The sequence below is a fragment of the Tachypleus tridentatus genome, chromosome 6, assembly GCF_004210375.1.
Source record: "Tachypleus tridentatus isolate NWPU-2018 chromosome 6, ASM421037v1, whole genome shotgun sequence".
Classification (NCBI taxonomy): Eukaryota; Metazoa; Arthropoda; class Merostomata; order Xiphosura; family Limulidae; genus Tachypleus; species Tachypleus tridentatus.
This window is the reverse complement of record NC_134830.1, coordinates 131,053,876-131,068,819: the sequence shown is the minus strand read 5'-3', so window position 1 is coordinate 131,068,819 and position 14,944 is coordinate 131,053,876. Positions and strand designations below refer to the sequence as shown.

At 33.5% G+C, this 14,944-nt stretch overlaps 1 protein-coding gene across 3 annotated transcripts in view; it reads right to left on the bottom strand.

The window, feature by feature from the left end:
• LOC143253666 (ionotropic receptor 25a-like) overlaps positions 1-14,944 on the bottom strand; it is a 119,252-nt gene that overhangs the window by 19,354 nt on the left and 84,954 nt on the right. For all 3 annotated transcript variants that reach the window (XM_076507869.1, XM_076507868.1, XM_076507870.1), the window contains 2 exons: positions 13,996-14,109; positions 8,608-8,814 (listed from right to left, as the gene is read on the bottom strand). In XM_076507869.1, coding sequence (XP_076363984.1) covers positions 8,608-8,814; positions 13,996-14,109 — 321 coding nt within the window. The remainder of the gene's footprint in view (positions 1-8,607; positions 8,815-13,995; positions 14,110-14,944) is intronic.

Below are 14,944 nucleotides of genomic sequence, written 5' to 3'. Positions count from 1 at the left end.
TAACTGGTATGAGCCAACCAAGCTAGCTGTCTTAAGTGAGATGTGACAATATCAACTCAAAACTAATTTGCTAATTGTGGACCTGGATCGTTGATAAAATATTGAGTTCTAGACCACATATAAGAACCAATAATGTTTGAAAGTTTGTAAAACTCTTGTATATAAACCATCATGTGTAATGACTATTAGTAATAACCGTTATTATAAATTGTATTGTTTTTTGTACAGTAAAATATATTTGCATTAAAAAGAAAACTTTTGTATCAGTCTTGTTGGCAAATATCATAAATTCGATACATATTAACATTTAATTAGCTTCTAAACTCAAATTCAAATTTCCGGCTATTTTAAATTTTAATACCTAGTATACATAATATAATAAATCGGAGACTCGTCCGAGATAAATTATAATATGTAACCACCAAGGCCATGTCATCAAAACGGAACTTACGCTCTTCAACCTTACGGTCATAAATGTTTTTCATTCTAGCTTGGGATGACTTCAGATTTTCTCGAGCCCATTTATAAGCACCTAACAGTCTGGACCAAAATATGGAAAAGTAATCCAGTAAATGAATTATTTTCTGGTCATCCTCCAACCATTGTTCCTTCAGCAACTTCAAAGGGCCATGTACTGAATAACCACACACCAACTCAAACAAGCTAAACCCTAACGAGTTCTGAGCTCACGAACAGCAAATAATAAATTACTTCCTTCATCCCAAACTTTCTCATTATCGAGATAGTAAATCCGAATCATGTTTCTCAAGGTAGAATAGTCTCTCAAGAGCACCTTGCGATTCTGGATGGTATGCACTAGATTTAATCTGTTTAGCATCAAGCTGGTAAACAACCTGTTGAAATAACCCAGACATAAAATCTGATCACTGATCAGACTTAATTTCTTTAGGCAAACCTAAATACATTAATCAAAGCCTTAGATATTTTTTGGCTGAATTGTTTTTTAAGGGAATGCCTCAGGTATTCGAGAGAATACAAGCATAGTAATCAACAAATACTGGTTCCTTGATCGAGATTTTTGTAAAGGCCCAATATAGTCAATAATCACACGACTGAAGGGTTCTTTGAAAGCTGGGATAGGTTTCAAAGGAGTACCAAAACCTTTTTGGCTAGGTTTATCGACCAACTGACAGGTATAACAAGTTTTACAAAACCGGGAACATGTTATCAAATTGTTGGCCAAAATAAATGTCTCATAACTTTGTCACACGTCTTTTTGAGTACTAAATTACTTCCCATGAGGTATTCATGGGCCACTTTCAATATATCAGAATGATATGCATTTCGAACATCAATTTGATAAATTACAGCCCAGTCTCCTGAAGCTGGTGAATTTGGTAGTCTTCACTTTCTCATTATCACACCATTTTTGAAAAAGTAACGATTTTGAACTTTTCCCTGTTCATGTTTTTGGAGTACATGTTTAAATAGTAAAGAGATCTGTGAATCATTTCCTTGCTGGGCCTAGCATGGCCAGGTGCTTAAGGCACTCGAATCGTAATCTGAGGGTAGCGGGTTCAAATCTACGTCACACAAAACATCTCACAATTTAAGTCGTGGGGACGTTATAATGTGACGGTCAATCTCACTATTCGTTGGTAAAAGAGTAGCTCAAGAGTTGGCGTTGGGTGGTGATTTGTCATAGGAAAATTATTCACAAGATTAAATAAATGTCTGTAACAAATCTATAATGTCATCCTCTGAACACGTGTCTATCATTTCTTTTTGACTTAATTTCTTAGCCTGAGCTCAGGTCACAGAACACTTCTGGATTCTCCTTAAAAAACGTCATTCTTAGGTGAAGCAGTTATCAGCTGACTAATTATCTTGGATGTGGCAAAAACTCTTCCCCAGCCAAATCATTTCCCAACATGAATGATACATCCTGAACTGACAGAGTAGGTCTTACTCTAACCACAACTGGTCTCGAAACTAGGTCTAATACTAAATAAATCTTATGAAAAGGAACATAAAAAAGTCACCCTCAGTACCCCGAGCAAAAACGGGCCTGCCAGTGGCAGAGCTTGATTTTAAAGGCAATATATCTTCGAACACCAATGACTGAGTCGCCCAAGTCTCACGTAAAATACACAGAACAAACAGACCCAATAGATCTAAATTTCTCCATACCTACATCAGCCTTTTTACCAGCGGCTAAATCAACAACATTGGGTGATCTGGTTAAACTACGTCCACATGAATACACTGGGTGTTGCTTCCTCTTCTTTTTTCATCTTCAAACTCCAATAATCGGACATAATATAACCAGATGTTTTACAGAAATGGCAGACAGGCCTTGATGATTTTGATTAAGTTTTATCTTGACTGTTTGAAGATTTCGAACTAGAAAAGCTCGATTTTTTAGAAGATCCTCAACTTTAGTGAAGTGAACAGGTACAGTTTTTGTTGAGATGACAGGAATTTTTCTTTTATGAAAAGTGGTTTTGTGTGTTCAAGTGTAATCTCGGAAAGGGCAGCTGCTTCAACTTTCTCTTATTCTTAATACGTTTTTTAAGCCGTCACTTGTACAACATTTAAATTTTTCAATTAGACGTAATCGTCCTAATTTGTCAGAACTATTGCCAATATGCATAGAATTACACCATTGATCAAAAGAAACCTCTTTTTTCGTGGACGAATTCCTTATAAGGTTGAGACGTTTGGCTATGTCTTTCGTACTAATTCGTATGATTTGAGAATAACTGCTTTAACTTTTCATAACTCGTGCAATATTTTAGAGAGAGAGCAACATACGTATTCTGGACTTTACAAGTTATAACACTTCGTAATAATAATGACCATTTTCAACGGACCATTCTATAGTTTGGGTAACTTTATCAAAATGTTAAAAATATTTATCAACTTCATTCCCATTAAATGGTGGAGCTATATCTATTGAGTTCAAAGTTTTAGTTTTGTCTTCGTTGGTCAAAGTTGAGTTCAATTTCCATTTCCTTCAGCCTAATTTCCTTTTTGGCTTCAATACAAGTTTGTTCGGCCAAGAGACGTTTACTTTCTTTTTCTGCTTCTATATGGGTTTTCTCTTTCTATGCTTCAGTGCAGACTTGTTCCAACTTCATTTGTTTGAGATTTAATTGAATTGCAAACCTATCTTTGTCACTCAACTCTTGCTAGTGGAGACACTAGAGTATTCCTCTAATGCTTCCTCAGACAACATATCATCATCGACTAATATTCCAACAGTACACGTTTTTTAGTTAATTTTTCCCATTGATTTTTTAACCTCTAATTCTAAGATTTTGGCAAGTTAAAGCAATTCAGTTTTTTTTCTAGTTGTTCGAGGGAGAGAGGTAAAAAACCTTGATAATCAGATATGAGCAAATCTTGTTAGCACTGAGAAATATAAACTGAATTAAGATTTGACCTTTAATTTAGAATGAGTTTTATCTCTGGTTCAGATCCCGGACACGAGCCCCCAATTTATTATGTCAGGTATTATAATTTATTAAATGTTAATATATATTAAATTTATCATATTTGCCAACAAGATCGATACACACAGCTTCTTTCTTAATACAAATATATTTTAATATACAAACAACAATACAATTTATAACAATGGTTGTTACAAATAGTTATTGCAAATAATGATTTGTATACAATAGTTTTACAAACTTTCTGACAATACTGATTCTTATATCCAGATCCACGACGAGCAAGTGAATTCCGAGTTGATATTGTCACACCTCGCTTATGCTAGCTAGTTTGGTTGTCCTGACACTGCTTATAAGCTGACTTTTACCAAAGGAGATATTTAATGTTCTTGTAAAAACACCAATGTCCAAAATTGATTCACTGAAGTTGAATTGATTGTAATATTCGAAATCTATAAATCTTCCTGGTCCAATTCTGTAGTTTTGTGATTAATAAGCGTTAATCACAGTTATAGTTTCTGAGGCTTATAGCACACTGACCTTAGCTGACTAATAACACATAACTATGTCATAGCGCGTCGGTTTTATATACCAATCAGGTGAGATTCTAGAACGTTCAACAATATTCCAACGCCATAGCGTTTTCGTAAAACAAATGTTGTTGATTCTTACTCTCAAGAATCTTCTACAAATTTAAAGAGCAGGTGGGATTTTCACAATTCACATCCAACAATATATGTCACAAGCATCAAATTGAAACTCACTCACGTAATGAAATAAACGTTTAACGGTAAATCCGTTACAGTAAATGTATCTATATATGTAATATGATAAAAATAAAACAAGTTTAACTGTTGAGTTATTATTTAAGCTAGGGAGAGTTTGTTTAATAAAAAAAGATTCTTTAATGAGAAGTTACAACTCTGTGCTGGCTATGACCAAAACTTTCGTGCCTGGTAATGAGGTTTAGCACCCAATACTTTGATTGTGCGTATTATGGAGTGTAAAATAGTGACCAGTTCTGTAGAAAACTCACACTTGCTTATGGCTTTTAGTTTTGCCTATCTAGTAAATTTGCAGCTACCATACGTGTATAGGATTTTTTTTTTAATTTCGCGCAAAGCTACATGAGGGCTATCTGCGCTAGCCGTCCCTAATTTAGCAGTGTATGATTAGAGAGAAGGTAGCTAGTCACCATCACCCACCGCCAACTCTTGGGCTACTCTCTTACCAACGAAAAGTGGGACTGACCGTCTCATTATAACGTCATCATGGCTAAGAGGGCGAGCATGTTTAGTGCGACGGGGATTCGAACCCACGACCCTCAGATTACGAGTCGAGTGCCTTAATCCTGTGTAGGAAAATGCTTTATTGATAGGATTATTTAAATACAATTCTAAGTAGAATCTTCATATAGTATTTATATATTTGAGAACCAATTTTTAAGAGTTACGTCATAAATTTCCTGCACATTTAGATAGAGTGATCGTTTTTGTATCTCAAATGGGACTCAGTATTTCATTAAAAATCACGATGTCAAGAAGAGGTGAAGGATTTTTTAAATAAATTTTATTTTATTTGGTTGTGTAGAGAAAGAAATGAAAACAAATGTCGTTAGCTCTAGGATGTAAACAAGTAATATGGTTACATATGTAGTTAGTGGAAGAAAACCTGTTGAAGCGCATTCAACTGCCAATTAAAGTTTCTTTTTTGTTGATTTTTGCAGTATATATGCGAATGTAGAAAAAACGTTACCCTCACGACTGACGGGGATACCTGAGAAAAACAAACTACGGTTGTTCTAGGTCTCAAAAGAAGAATTGATGTTGAAGTGTTAAGAGCTAAAATATTCTAGAACTTCAAGTGAATGTCCTCAGAACGAAATTCAAAAGTATCATTGACATACATGCTATAGTAGATCAGTCTAAATATAAAGCGGTCAAGTCACTATCGTTCATAGTGATAGAGAAAGACACGAGGTAAGGTCGGGCTGTCGGATTATCTAATAGCAGCGCCATCTGTCCTATACAAAAACGATCGTTTGGTTGTTTGAAAGCAAAGCTACGCTGAATTATCTGCTGCGCCCATTGCGAGTAAAATGTATCCCGGATTTTAGCGTCCGTAAAGTTACCGCTGACCCACCGGGAGACAAACACAAGAGAGAAATGATGAAATATTGTTTGGGAATATCAAAACCATTCAGCCGCTGTGTCTTAATTTCGGTCCAGCATGGCCATGTGGGTTGAGGCTCGTAATGTGATGGTCGCGGGTTCGAATCCCGGTCGCACCAAACATGCTCACCCTTTCAGGCGTGGGCGCGTTAACGGTCAATCCCACTATTCGTTGATAAAAGAGTAACCGAAGAGTTGGCGTTGGGTGGTGATGACAAGCTGCTTTCCCTCTAGTCTTACACTGCTAAATTAGGGACGACTAGCGCAGATAGCCCTCGTGTAGTTTTGCGCGAAATTCAAAACAAACAAATTAAAAGGCTAATATTTTCAAATTTTCGAGGAAAATAAATAAAGAAAACATAACATTGTGGCTACTTGACACTGTGATCTCATAGACATATTCCTCCAAACATAAATCTAATCACAGCGGGACTGCATTGTTAGACGGTCAGAAATCGAAATATACAGATGCTAAGAATATTGTTCATGGTATCACGCCAGTAAGTTTTCTTATGAAGCGTATTTACCTTCTGTAGAACATCTTTCATTACCTTCAAGACGTTCTTTACAGTTCCTACTATAATTGAAAGACGTATGTACTGTTACTTTATTACATTTATCATAATTATGAAAGTCAAGTGTCGGTCAGTCAGTCAATCGGTTTCGCTTAATTTTTTGCGGATTTCGTGAAATACGAGTTTAATTCCACTTCTCCCCTATAATATTTCCTGTTTTCATTGAGAGTTTCCGTTTTAGTTAAATTCAATCGCTAACATAGGAGTAAATAGCTCCTAAATTTCACGGGTGTTTTTTCCCTGCTGGAGCTTTTATACCGAGGATATATTTTGCACCGAGTGAAATGAATTCATTTTATATACATTTTTACTTCAAGTGGGTTTCTGATCATCACGAATAATTTATTGTTTGTTATGAAGAGAAGTTTTGAATAATGATTGGTAATTCACAATAAATGCGGTCTTAATAGAATTACTGCAATAACGCAGTTGATATTATAAGATAAGAACTGAGGTCAGTTAATGCTACAAGGACTATCGAAACCTGGTTTCTAGTGGTACAAGCCCGCAGATATGCCGCTGTGCTACTGGGACCATTGGAAAGAGACACTCTTTAGGTAAAGGAGATATTGCTCATGATTGGGTTTAGTTTCCTGAAGCTAGAAGACGTTTTTCTTTTTTCCTTATTATGTCTGTTTTCTAGAGGTAAAGTTACAAATGCATATCGGAGAGTTCAAATTTAGGCTTTGATTTCCCGTCATTTTTCACAGACTTTTATACTATTTATTTATAAAACCTGTACTATTTATTTCCAAAAATATTTACAAGTTGTGATTTTAGTCTTTGCAACACGTTTATAATACCAAGCGCGGAATTTTAGAATTATTTAGGGTAGGTAAGGAGTTAATTAATTAGAGTTAACAAACAAGCTTCGTTTACCAAATATATAAATTTCTATCACATGTTGCTATTCATAATTATTTTAAGATAACATTAAGAAGTAGATAATGCATTATTTTTACAGTAAGAAAGTCCTTCCTACACTCGCACTTGAAAATAATCCGCTGATTGGAATCAATTTACATTTATTTACAGCGGTTGTTTTAATGAAAAGTCGTATTTTTTTGTCAAACTATATGTTTAACTATATATTCATATGCATTAAAATTTTCTTCTGTGTTTCCTATAAATAGAAACTATTCACATTAACTATGTGATTAAATTGGGTTACTGGTATAATGAATTGTATATTGTGATTAAATTGGGTTACTGATATAATGAATTGTATATTGTGATTAAATTGGGTTACTGGTATAATGAATTGTATATTGTGATTAAATTGGGTTACTGGTATAATGAATTGTATATTGTGATTAAATTGGGTTACTGGTATAATGAATTGTATATTGTGATTAAATTGGGTTACTGGTATAATGAATTGTATATTGTGATTAAATTGGGTTACTGGTATAATGAATTGTATATTGTGATTAAATTGGGTTACTGGTATAATGAATTGTATATTGTGATTAAATTGGGTTACTGGTATAATGAATTGTATATTGTGATTAAATTGGGTTACTGGTATAATGAATTGTATATTGTGATTAAATTGGGTTACTGGTATAATGAATTGTATATTGTGATTAAATTGGGTTACTGGTATAATGAATTGTATATTGTGATTAAATTGGGTTACTGGTATAATGAATTGTATATTGTGATTAAATTGGGTTACTGGTATAATGAATTGTATATTGTGATTAAATGGGTTACTGGTATAATGAATTGTATATTGTGATTAAATTGGGTTACTGGTATAATGAATTGTATATTGTGATTAAATTGGGTTACTGGTATAATGAATTGTATATTGTGATTAAATTGGGTTACTGGTATAATGAATGTATATTGTGATTAAATTGGGTTACTGGTATAATGAATTGTATATTGTGATTAAATTGGGTTACTGGTATAATGAATTGTATATTGTGATTAAATTGGGTTACTGGTATAATGAATTGTATATTGTGATTAAATTGGGTTACTGGTATAATGAATTGTATATTGTGATTAAATTGGGTTACTGGTATAATGAATTGTATATTGTGATTAAATTGGGTTACTGGTATAATGAATTGTATATTGTGATTAAATTGGGTTACTGGTATAATGAATTGTATATTGTGATTAAATTGGGTTACTGGTATAATGAATTGTATATTGTGTTTAAATTGGGTTACTGGTATAATGAATTGTATATTGTGTTTAAATTGGGTTACTGGTATAATGAATTGTATATTGTGATTAAATTGGGTTACTGGTATAATGAATTGTATATTGTGATTAAATTGGGTTACTGGTATAATGAATTGTATATTGTGATTAAATTGGGTTACTGGTATAATGAATTGTATATTGTGATTAAATTGGGTTACTGGTATAATGAATTGTATATTTCAAATGTCAAAATATAAAAATAAGCATAAAACACGTTATACTCACATCGTTTTCAAGTTCTCCTATAAGTCCACTCCAATTTCCATTAAGCCCTGCATCTTGTGATTTTCTTCCAAAGTCACAATCAACACATTCTTTGATATTGTATTCGAAATGTAATTCTTTTTGAATCAACTTTAGAAGGTCGATTGCATATCCATAAAATTTTGTAGTTCCATTCTTAAATTTTTGTTTCATCACAAAAGGAGGTTGCTTGATAGAAAGAAAAATAAATGTTCTTTGAATTTGTATGTAGAATAAAAATACAAATTGTTTTCTGCTCCACATCATTACGGTTCAAAAAACAAAGAAGAATTACATATCGCCTTGATATTGATTAATTAATTAATGCTGTTTATATAAAATAGAATAAAATGTCGCTTCAATCCTGTTGGAAATGCAGCTGTCAGTTTTAAAACAGCTAGGTATTGATAAAACTGGACAAAGTACATGTCGTGACAAGAACATAATATTTTAAAAGTAAAACAACATCCGTAAAAAGATTTGTACATTTTATTTATCAGATGATAAACTAAACGTGCAGAAAAATTAAACATCTGACATGGGTTCTAATCTATGTTCTAACTCACTTTCAAGCCAACCTAGATTTACTTTAAATAAATTAGAAAAAATTCCTCCCTATGGGCGGGTGTTTGTGCTGATAATTACTGATCGTAATATTCACTCGCCATTGTAAAAATATTTAAAAAGTGTAATTTTCTCAAAAGTCTTTTTCTTGCAAACATCAAACAGGAAAAATGTTCGGATTGTGTTCTTTAGTCATATTCAACTCATTTAATCAAAATGATTCAAAGTACGTAGATAAAAATTTACATGAATTTTACTGATATATACTGTAATATATTTATATATTAAAACTGGTACCCTTTATTGAAAATATAATGTTTTTTTTATAAGAACTCTAGTTTTTTAGCACTACATTTACAAATTACATCAACAAAGATATAATCAAACCCTCACGAACAGTTCCACTGAAAATCGTGTTTTTGTGGTGAAGATATTATTTTTATTTAAAATTGTGTTCGATTATAAAGAAATAGTTGCTGCACATACCAGAGATATTTTTCTAATTGTCTGAATCTTGAATATCAAAGTGTGGATTTTTATGGATTTGTGACGTCACTCAATGGATGACGCTAGACTTAATCATCACTTCTGGCATTGATATCCTGTATTTCAGTACAACACACGGTAACATTCTATTTATTATTTCGGTCACATGCGTAGATGTACAGATGGCTGCGCCAGTTCTCCATTATTGTAAGATGCTTCGTGACGTAAAAATCGAACGTTGAATGTGGATGATTATTGCTGCTGAGTCGATTAACCCAAATGATACCCTCTTAAACTGGTATCATTCATTTGGTGTCACAGAGGATGTCTCTGTCAGGATCTGCCAATGACCTTTACTGAAGTCGATCTTGGAAAAGAATTTGTCCTCGTCTACTTTTGCTATGATAGCTTCTGGGTTATCTATAGGTTCAGAGTCGAATTTTTTTATGAGACTCAGAAATCTATGTAGAATTTTCTGGTTCTTCATCTATGACTACCACACCTACAAGCTACAACTGTGCTTTAATAGCTGTACCTGTTAGGTCTCCTTCTCTTTCAAAGTATCAACTCAACAGGTTGGTGTTGTATATCTTGGTCTTCCAGTTCACTTTCACCTAAAAGTTCATTCTGTTGACAATTTCCTGTACTTGAAAAAAGCACCTTCACCTGAAAAGTAAGTTCGTTGTTTTCTGTGGGGAGCCAAACCAAGAACTCCTGTCCAACTTTGAAACATTGATCTGCATACAAACTTTCCTGGGCAAGTTGACTTGTCTCTTAGAATCGATTTCCAGTTTTATAGTTTAACATGTATTGGTATATTTCTGACTTTTCTTTTCCTGTCTACAGTTCTTTCAATATTTGCATTGGACCTTGTACTATTTCAAAGGGCGAAAGTCCTGTACTTGCTTGTGGGACTTTACGATAAGCAAATAATACTGCCTGCAGGTACCTGCCCCATTCACATGGTCTCTCTTGACGCATCTTTATTATGTTCTTCAAGACTCCATTGACTCTTTTACAAATTCCATTGCATCTGAGATTGTATGAGTGCTAAAGAGCTGTCTAGTAGTGATGAGTCTTCACACCTCTTGTATCAGTTCTGAGATGCACTGAGTCCCTCTGTCACTCAAGACTTCTTTTAGAAAGACTACTCTGTAAAACACTTCCAGGAGAGCTTCTGCTACTCTTTCAGTCTTTATCTTTAGTAATGTTATGGTTTCTTAGTAATGTGTCACATAATCAACTACTATCAGCTTATATCCATTGCCCTTCTTAGGTACAGGTGCTAACAGTCTGATCAAATCCACATCTACGCTGCTAAGGCTCTTCTATCAGAGGCATCTCACACAGTGGCACCTTGGCAGTGTTTTCTCTAGGTGCTGTCCCTTAATAGGTGTCACAATACCTGCAGAATCTGGTCACAAATGCGACGTCCCCTACCAATAGTAGGGTGATTTTATCTGCCATCTTCTTCAGTCCTAGTGTCCTCTCTCAATGAACTCATGAGTCAACTACATCAAATGAGCCCGATATTCTGTTGGTACTATAATCTGCTTAACTTTCCAAGTAATTCTGTCTAGATAAATTTGATACACCGCTGTCTTACAGTCCTCTATTCATACGTTCTTTTTCCTTTTCTTGTTCCTTACTTTCTCCTGGGCACTGTCCAAAAGTTCCTGTAGTGAAGGTCCCTTCTCCTATGATTTCTTCAATTCCCATAGACCTACTTCAGGGTGTTACTTTTCCAAAACTTGCAGGAGATTGATGTCTTGTTTGCTTTTCTTTTCTTGAATGCTTATAGTAATTGCAGGTAGTTCATCAGTCTCCTTTATGTCTGGTTTCTTCAAACTTTTACTACCAGGTATATTGCCAATCACTAAGTTGTAAATGGGTGCCTTTTCAAACATGGCCTCAAGGTCTCTAATGTAGTATGGAGTGCTCGCTTTTATTCTTAGAATTGTAAAATTTCTCACTGATCCATCAATCAGTACCTTGTCTATCATTTTGTCTTCAGATAATAACGTTCTGTATCCAGCGTCCCATAGAACGTTCATTTTCTTGTCCCTTCACCTACTAGCACAATGTAGTTTGTTTATTACGTGTTCTAATCATCACAGGCATTGTTAAGCCATTTCCTAACTTGAGCTGGACATCAATTGTATAGCCATGATGATAGCACTTCCTTCTTGTGATGAATCTGACAATTTGTCTTGATTTTGTTTACCTCATGGTGACAGTTACTCTTTTCTTGTTTCTATCCAATGCCAACTTTGTAGATAGCTCCAGCTGCATTATGTTGAGACTTCTACTGTTATTTGTTAATAACAGACTTACACTTATTCGCAATGTGCCCATTTTGATAACAGACATATAATCTTTTCTCTCTTTCGTCTTTTAACCTCTGTCACCTTGATGACATCTTGATTCTGGTCAGCCACCTCTGGTTTCAACTTTAACTGATTATTCCTGGACTTGAAGTAGCATCCACACAGCAGTGGAGATAAAACAGATTACTACTAACAGACCAAGCATATCTCCTGAAACTAGCATAACAGCCACATTTGTTTAATACAATTATTCTTACCATATAACTTAATTCTTAAATATTAAACAATTATAAGTTCCCAACTTTGAAAACCTAATATTTATAGTTTGAAAAACAAATGACATTTCTAACATAGAAAAAAGTAATAAAATGTAATAGGATTTTCGGAATTTGAAGCTGAACGTATGAAACATATTTCCTAATAGAGAATATTTTATTTTTTAACAAACTAATTATCATTAGATGCCTAAGTTAAATAATTTTTGGTGCAATATAACACTTTAAAACCAATATATTGTATTAGTTATATATTTATACAGCTTGGACCAGAAATCTAAAACCACAATAATGAGGTTATATAAAATCAACACCCTATCACAGACGTTCAAACGATTTTAAAAGATAACAAAGCAAGTATGTTAATCTTGAAACCTAGAGGAAAGAAAGAATAACACAACAGCTTCTCTAACTCTGGTTGATGTTTTAAAAACATTCCAGATAACTAGGCCAAAAGAAAATGTGTTTTGATATTTTCAGATAAAACTTATTTCGGCACAGCAGGATCGAAAGGAAAGCTAAGAAGTAAATTGTGTCTGAAAACTTAATTGAAACTTAATGTACTTTGTGATAATAAGAGGATTAAGCAAGCTTCTTAAAAAAATGAACATAGTATTTATTTATCTCCAAACATAGATTAAAGCACTGTGTATGTATTTGTACAGATATCTAGACAACCACTTCTAAATTAGGCACAACTTGCATACTTTGAGTATGTTTTTATAAAATGAAAAACAAAGAAACACTTCCCTTACGTGGACTTCACCACGTAAATAATCATTACTGCATTTGCCCACTGTAAAATACAGATATCAGCCACTCAGCCAGCAGAAGATGCTGCTGTCTTTGACTCTTGTAACACTTAAACAAAGTATGCTGTCATATCTCTTGGGGCAGTGTAGATAGTATCTGCTATAGAGAAAAAATGCACAAATGCAACTTCAATGGTTTTCTAGATATTATGTTTTTGCCAAGATTATATAAAAAATAACCCAACGAAAAAAAGTTAAAAGTTCCTTTGTCACTAAGAGAATGTAGAGAACCTAATATATTTGAAAACCAAAGTGTCGCACGTAAAATGATGCAAGTGAATACAGGGTAGAGGTATCTGAAGTGTAGGACCTACAAAATTATGAGAAGAGAAAGGGTTTATGGTCTGTTATTTTAATTTTAATAATGTTAATATATACTGACCTAGGTATCTTAGGAGTTATTATACATTTCACAAGACAATACGACCATTAATTGGTAACTTCAATGCAAGTTTCAGGAGATAAGCTTTGTTTATAATTTTCAGTATTCAATTTTTTGCAACTCATTTTATGTTTTTTCAGTTTTCTTTGTTCTTCTAATTTATTAAAGATACATTATTTTTCACAATTTCCTAAATGGGTGTTGGTAGTGAATGGTAGGTTTGCAGTGTGGAAGGTTAAATACTGTTTTAGTTCTTATTTAGTTTCACATGTAAGACTTGAGAAAGAAAGAATTGAATTCAATAGGTGTATTTCTATCATTTTGTTGTAATCAATGTAAACTTTGTAGCTACCTGAAATCCTCTATACGCCAACACACACACACACATATACGAATCATGACCAACATGTAACAAATTTTCAACTAATAAAATAAATTGGTCACCGACATAAATATCTTTCATGCTAAAATACATTATTAAACAAATCTGATATAATATGTCTCAGTTTATAATGTATACTTACAATTGTAACTGTCACGTTGTATACTGTTTGTGCTTTTATCCTTGAAAAGGACTTGACGCTTTTTCCACTCTGAAATATCAGTTTTCCAGGAAGACCGTATTTCCATGTTGCTATCTATAATGTTCGAGATATTAGCTATACTTTGTTTCAAACTACTGTTCATAATTACAAGTAATTAAATTAATTTTACACTCGTTTAACGATGGAGGATAGGTGTATTTATGCCAAAATTAAAATACATCAACTCAATACATCTTAAAGCTTTATGTCTGCGGGCTTACACTGTTAGCTTCTGTATTGTAAAGTCCCTTGAATAATTATAACACAGATAAAACTATATTCTAAACTGCTCATTCAACAAGTAATTTTGGCGATTTCCTCTTCCAAGACTCACGCCCTCCGTTAGTACAACGGTAAGTCTACGGGTTTACAACGCTAAAATCAGGGTTTCCATTCCCCTCGCTAGGCTCAGCAGATATTCCAATGTGGCGTTGCTATAAGAAAACACACTTCAAGACTTATATAGCCCATGGTGTAGCTTTGTGCTTAACTACAAACAAACAATTAATTGTTTTGCAGCCGTCGCGTATTATATTGGTATAATATATTCATTCATTGAGCAAGTTCTTATAAATTGTTTGAGGAAATAAATGATAACAAATTAGTTTGTTCCTTTTTTAACGTTTGCTACAGTCTATTATCATTTTACACAGTTGTAGGTCTAAGATCACAAATAACGTTTTCATTTTCAAGAGAAATTCACTCATTAATGTACCACGGTTAATATACAAATAAAATTACTTGTACAATATCATGACTGATCGATTAAGCAACTGAACATACACGACAACGAATACTGATATAAATACATCACTTTGATTGATACTTTACTAACTGGAAAAAAGACTGATTTAATGTTATACTGAGTCTGGTATTTATAATCTTTCCT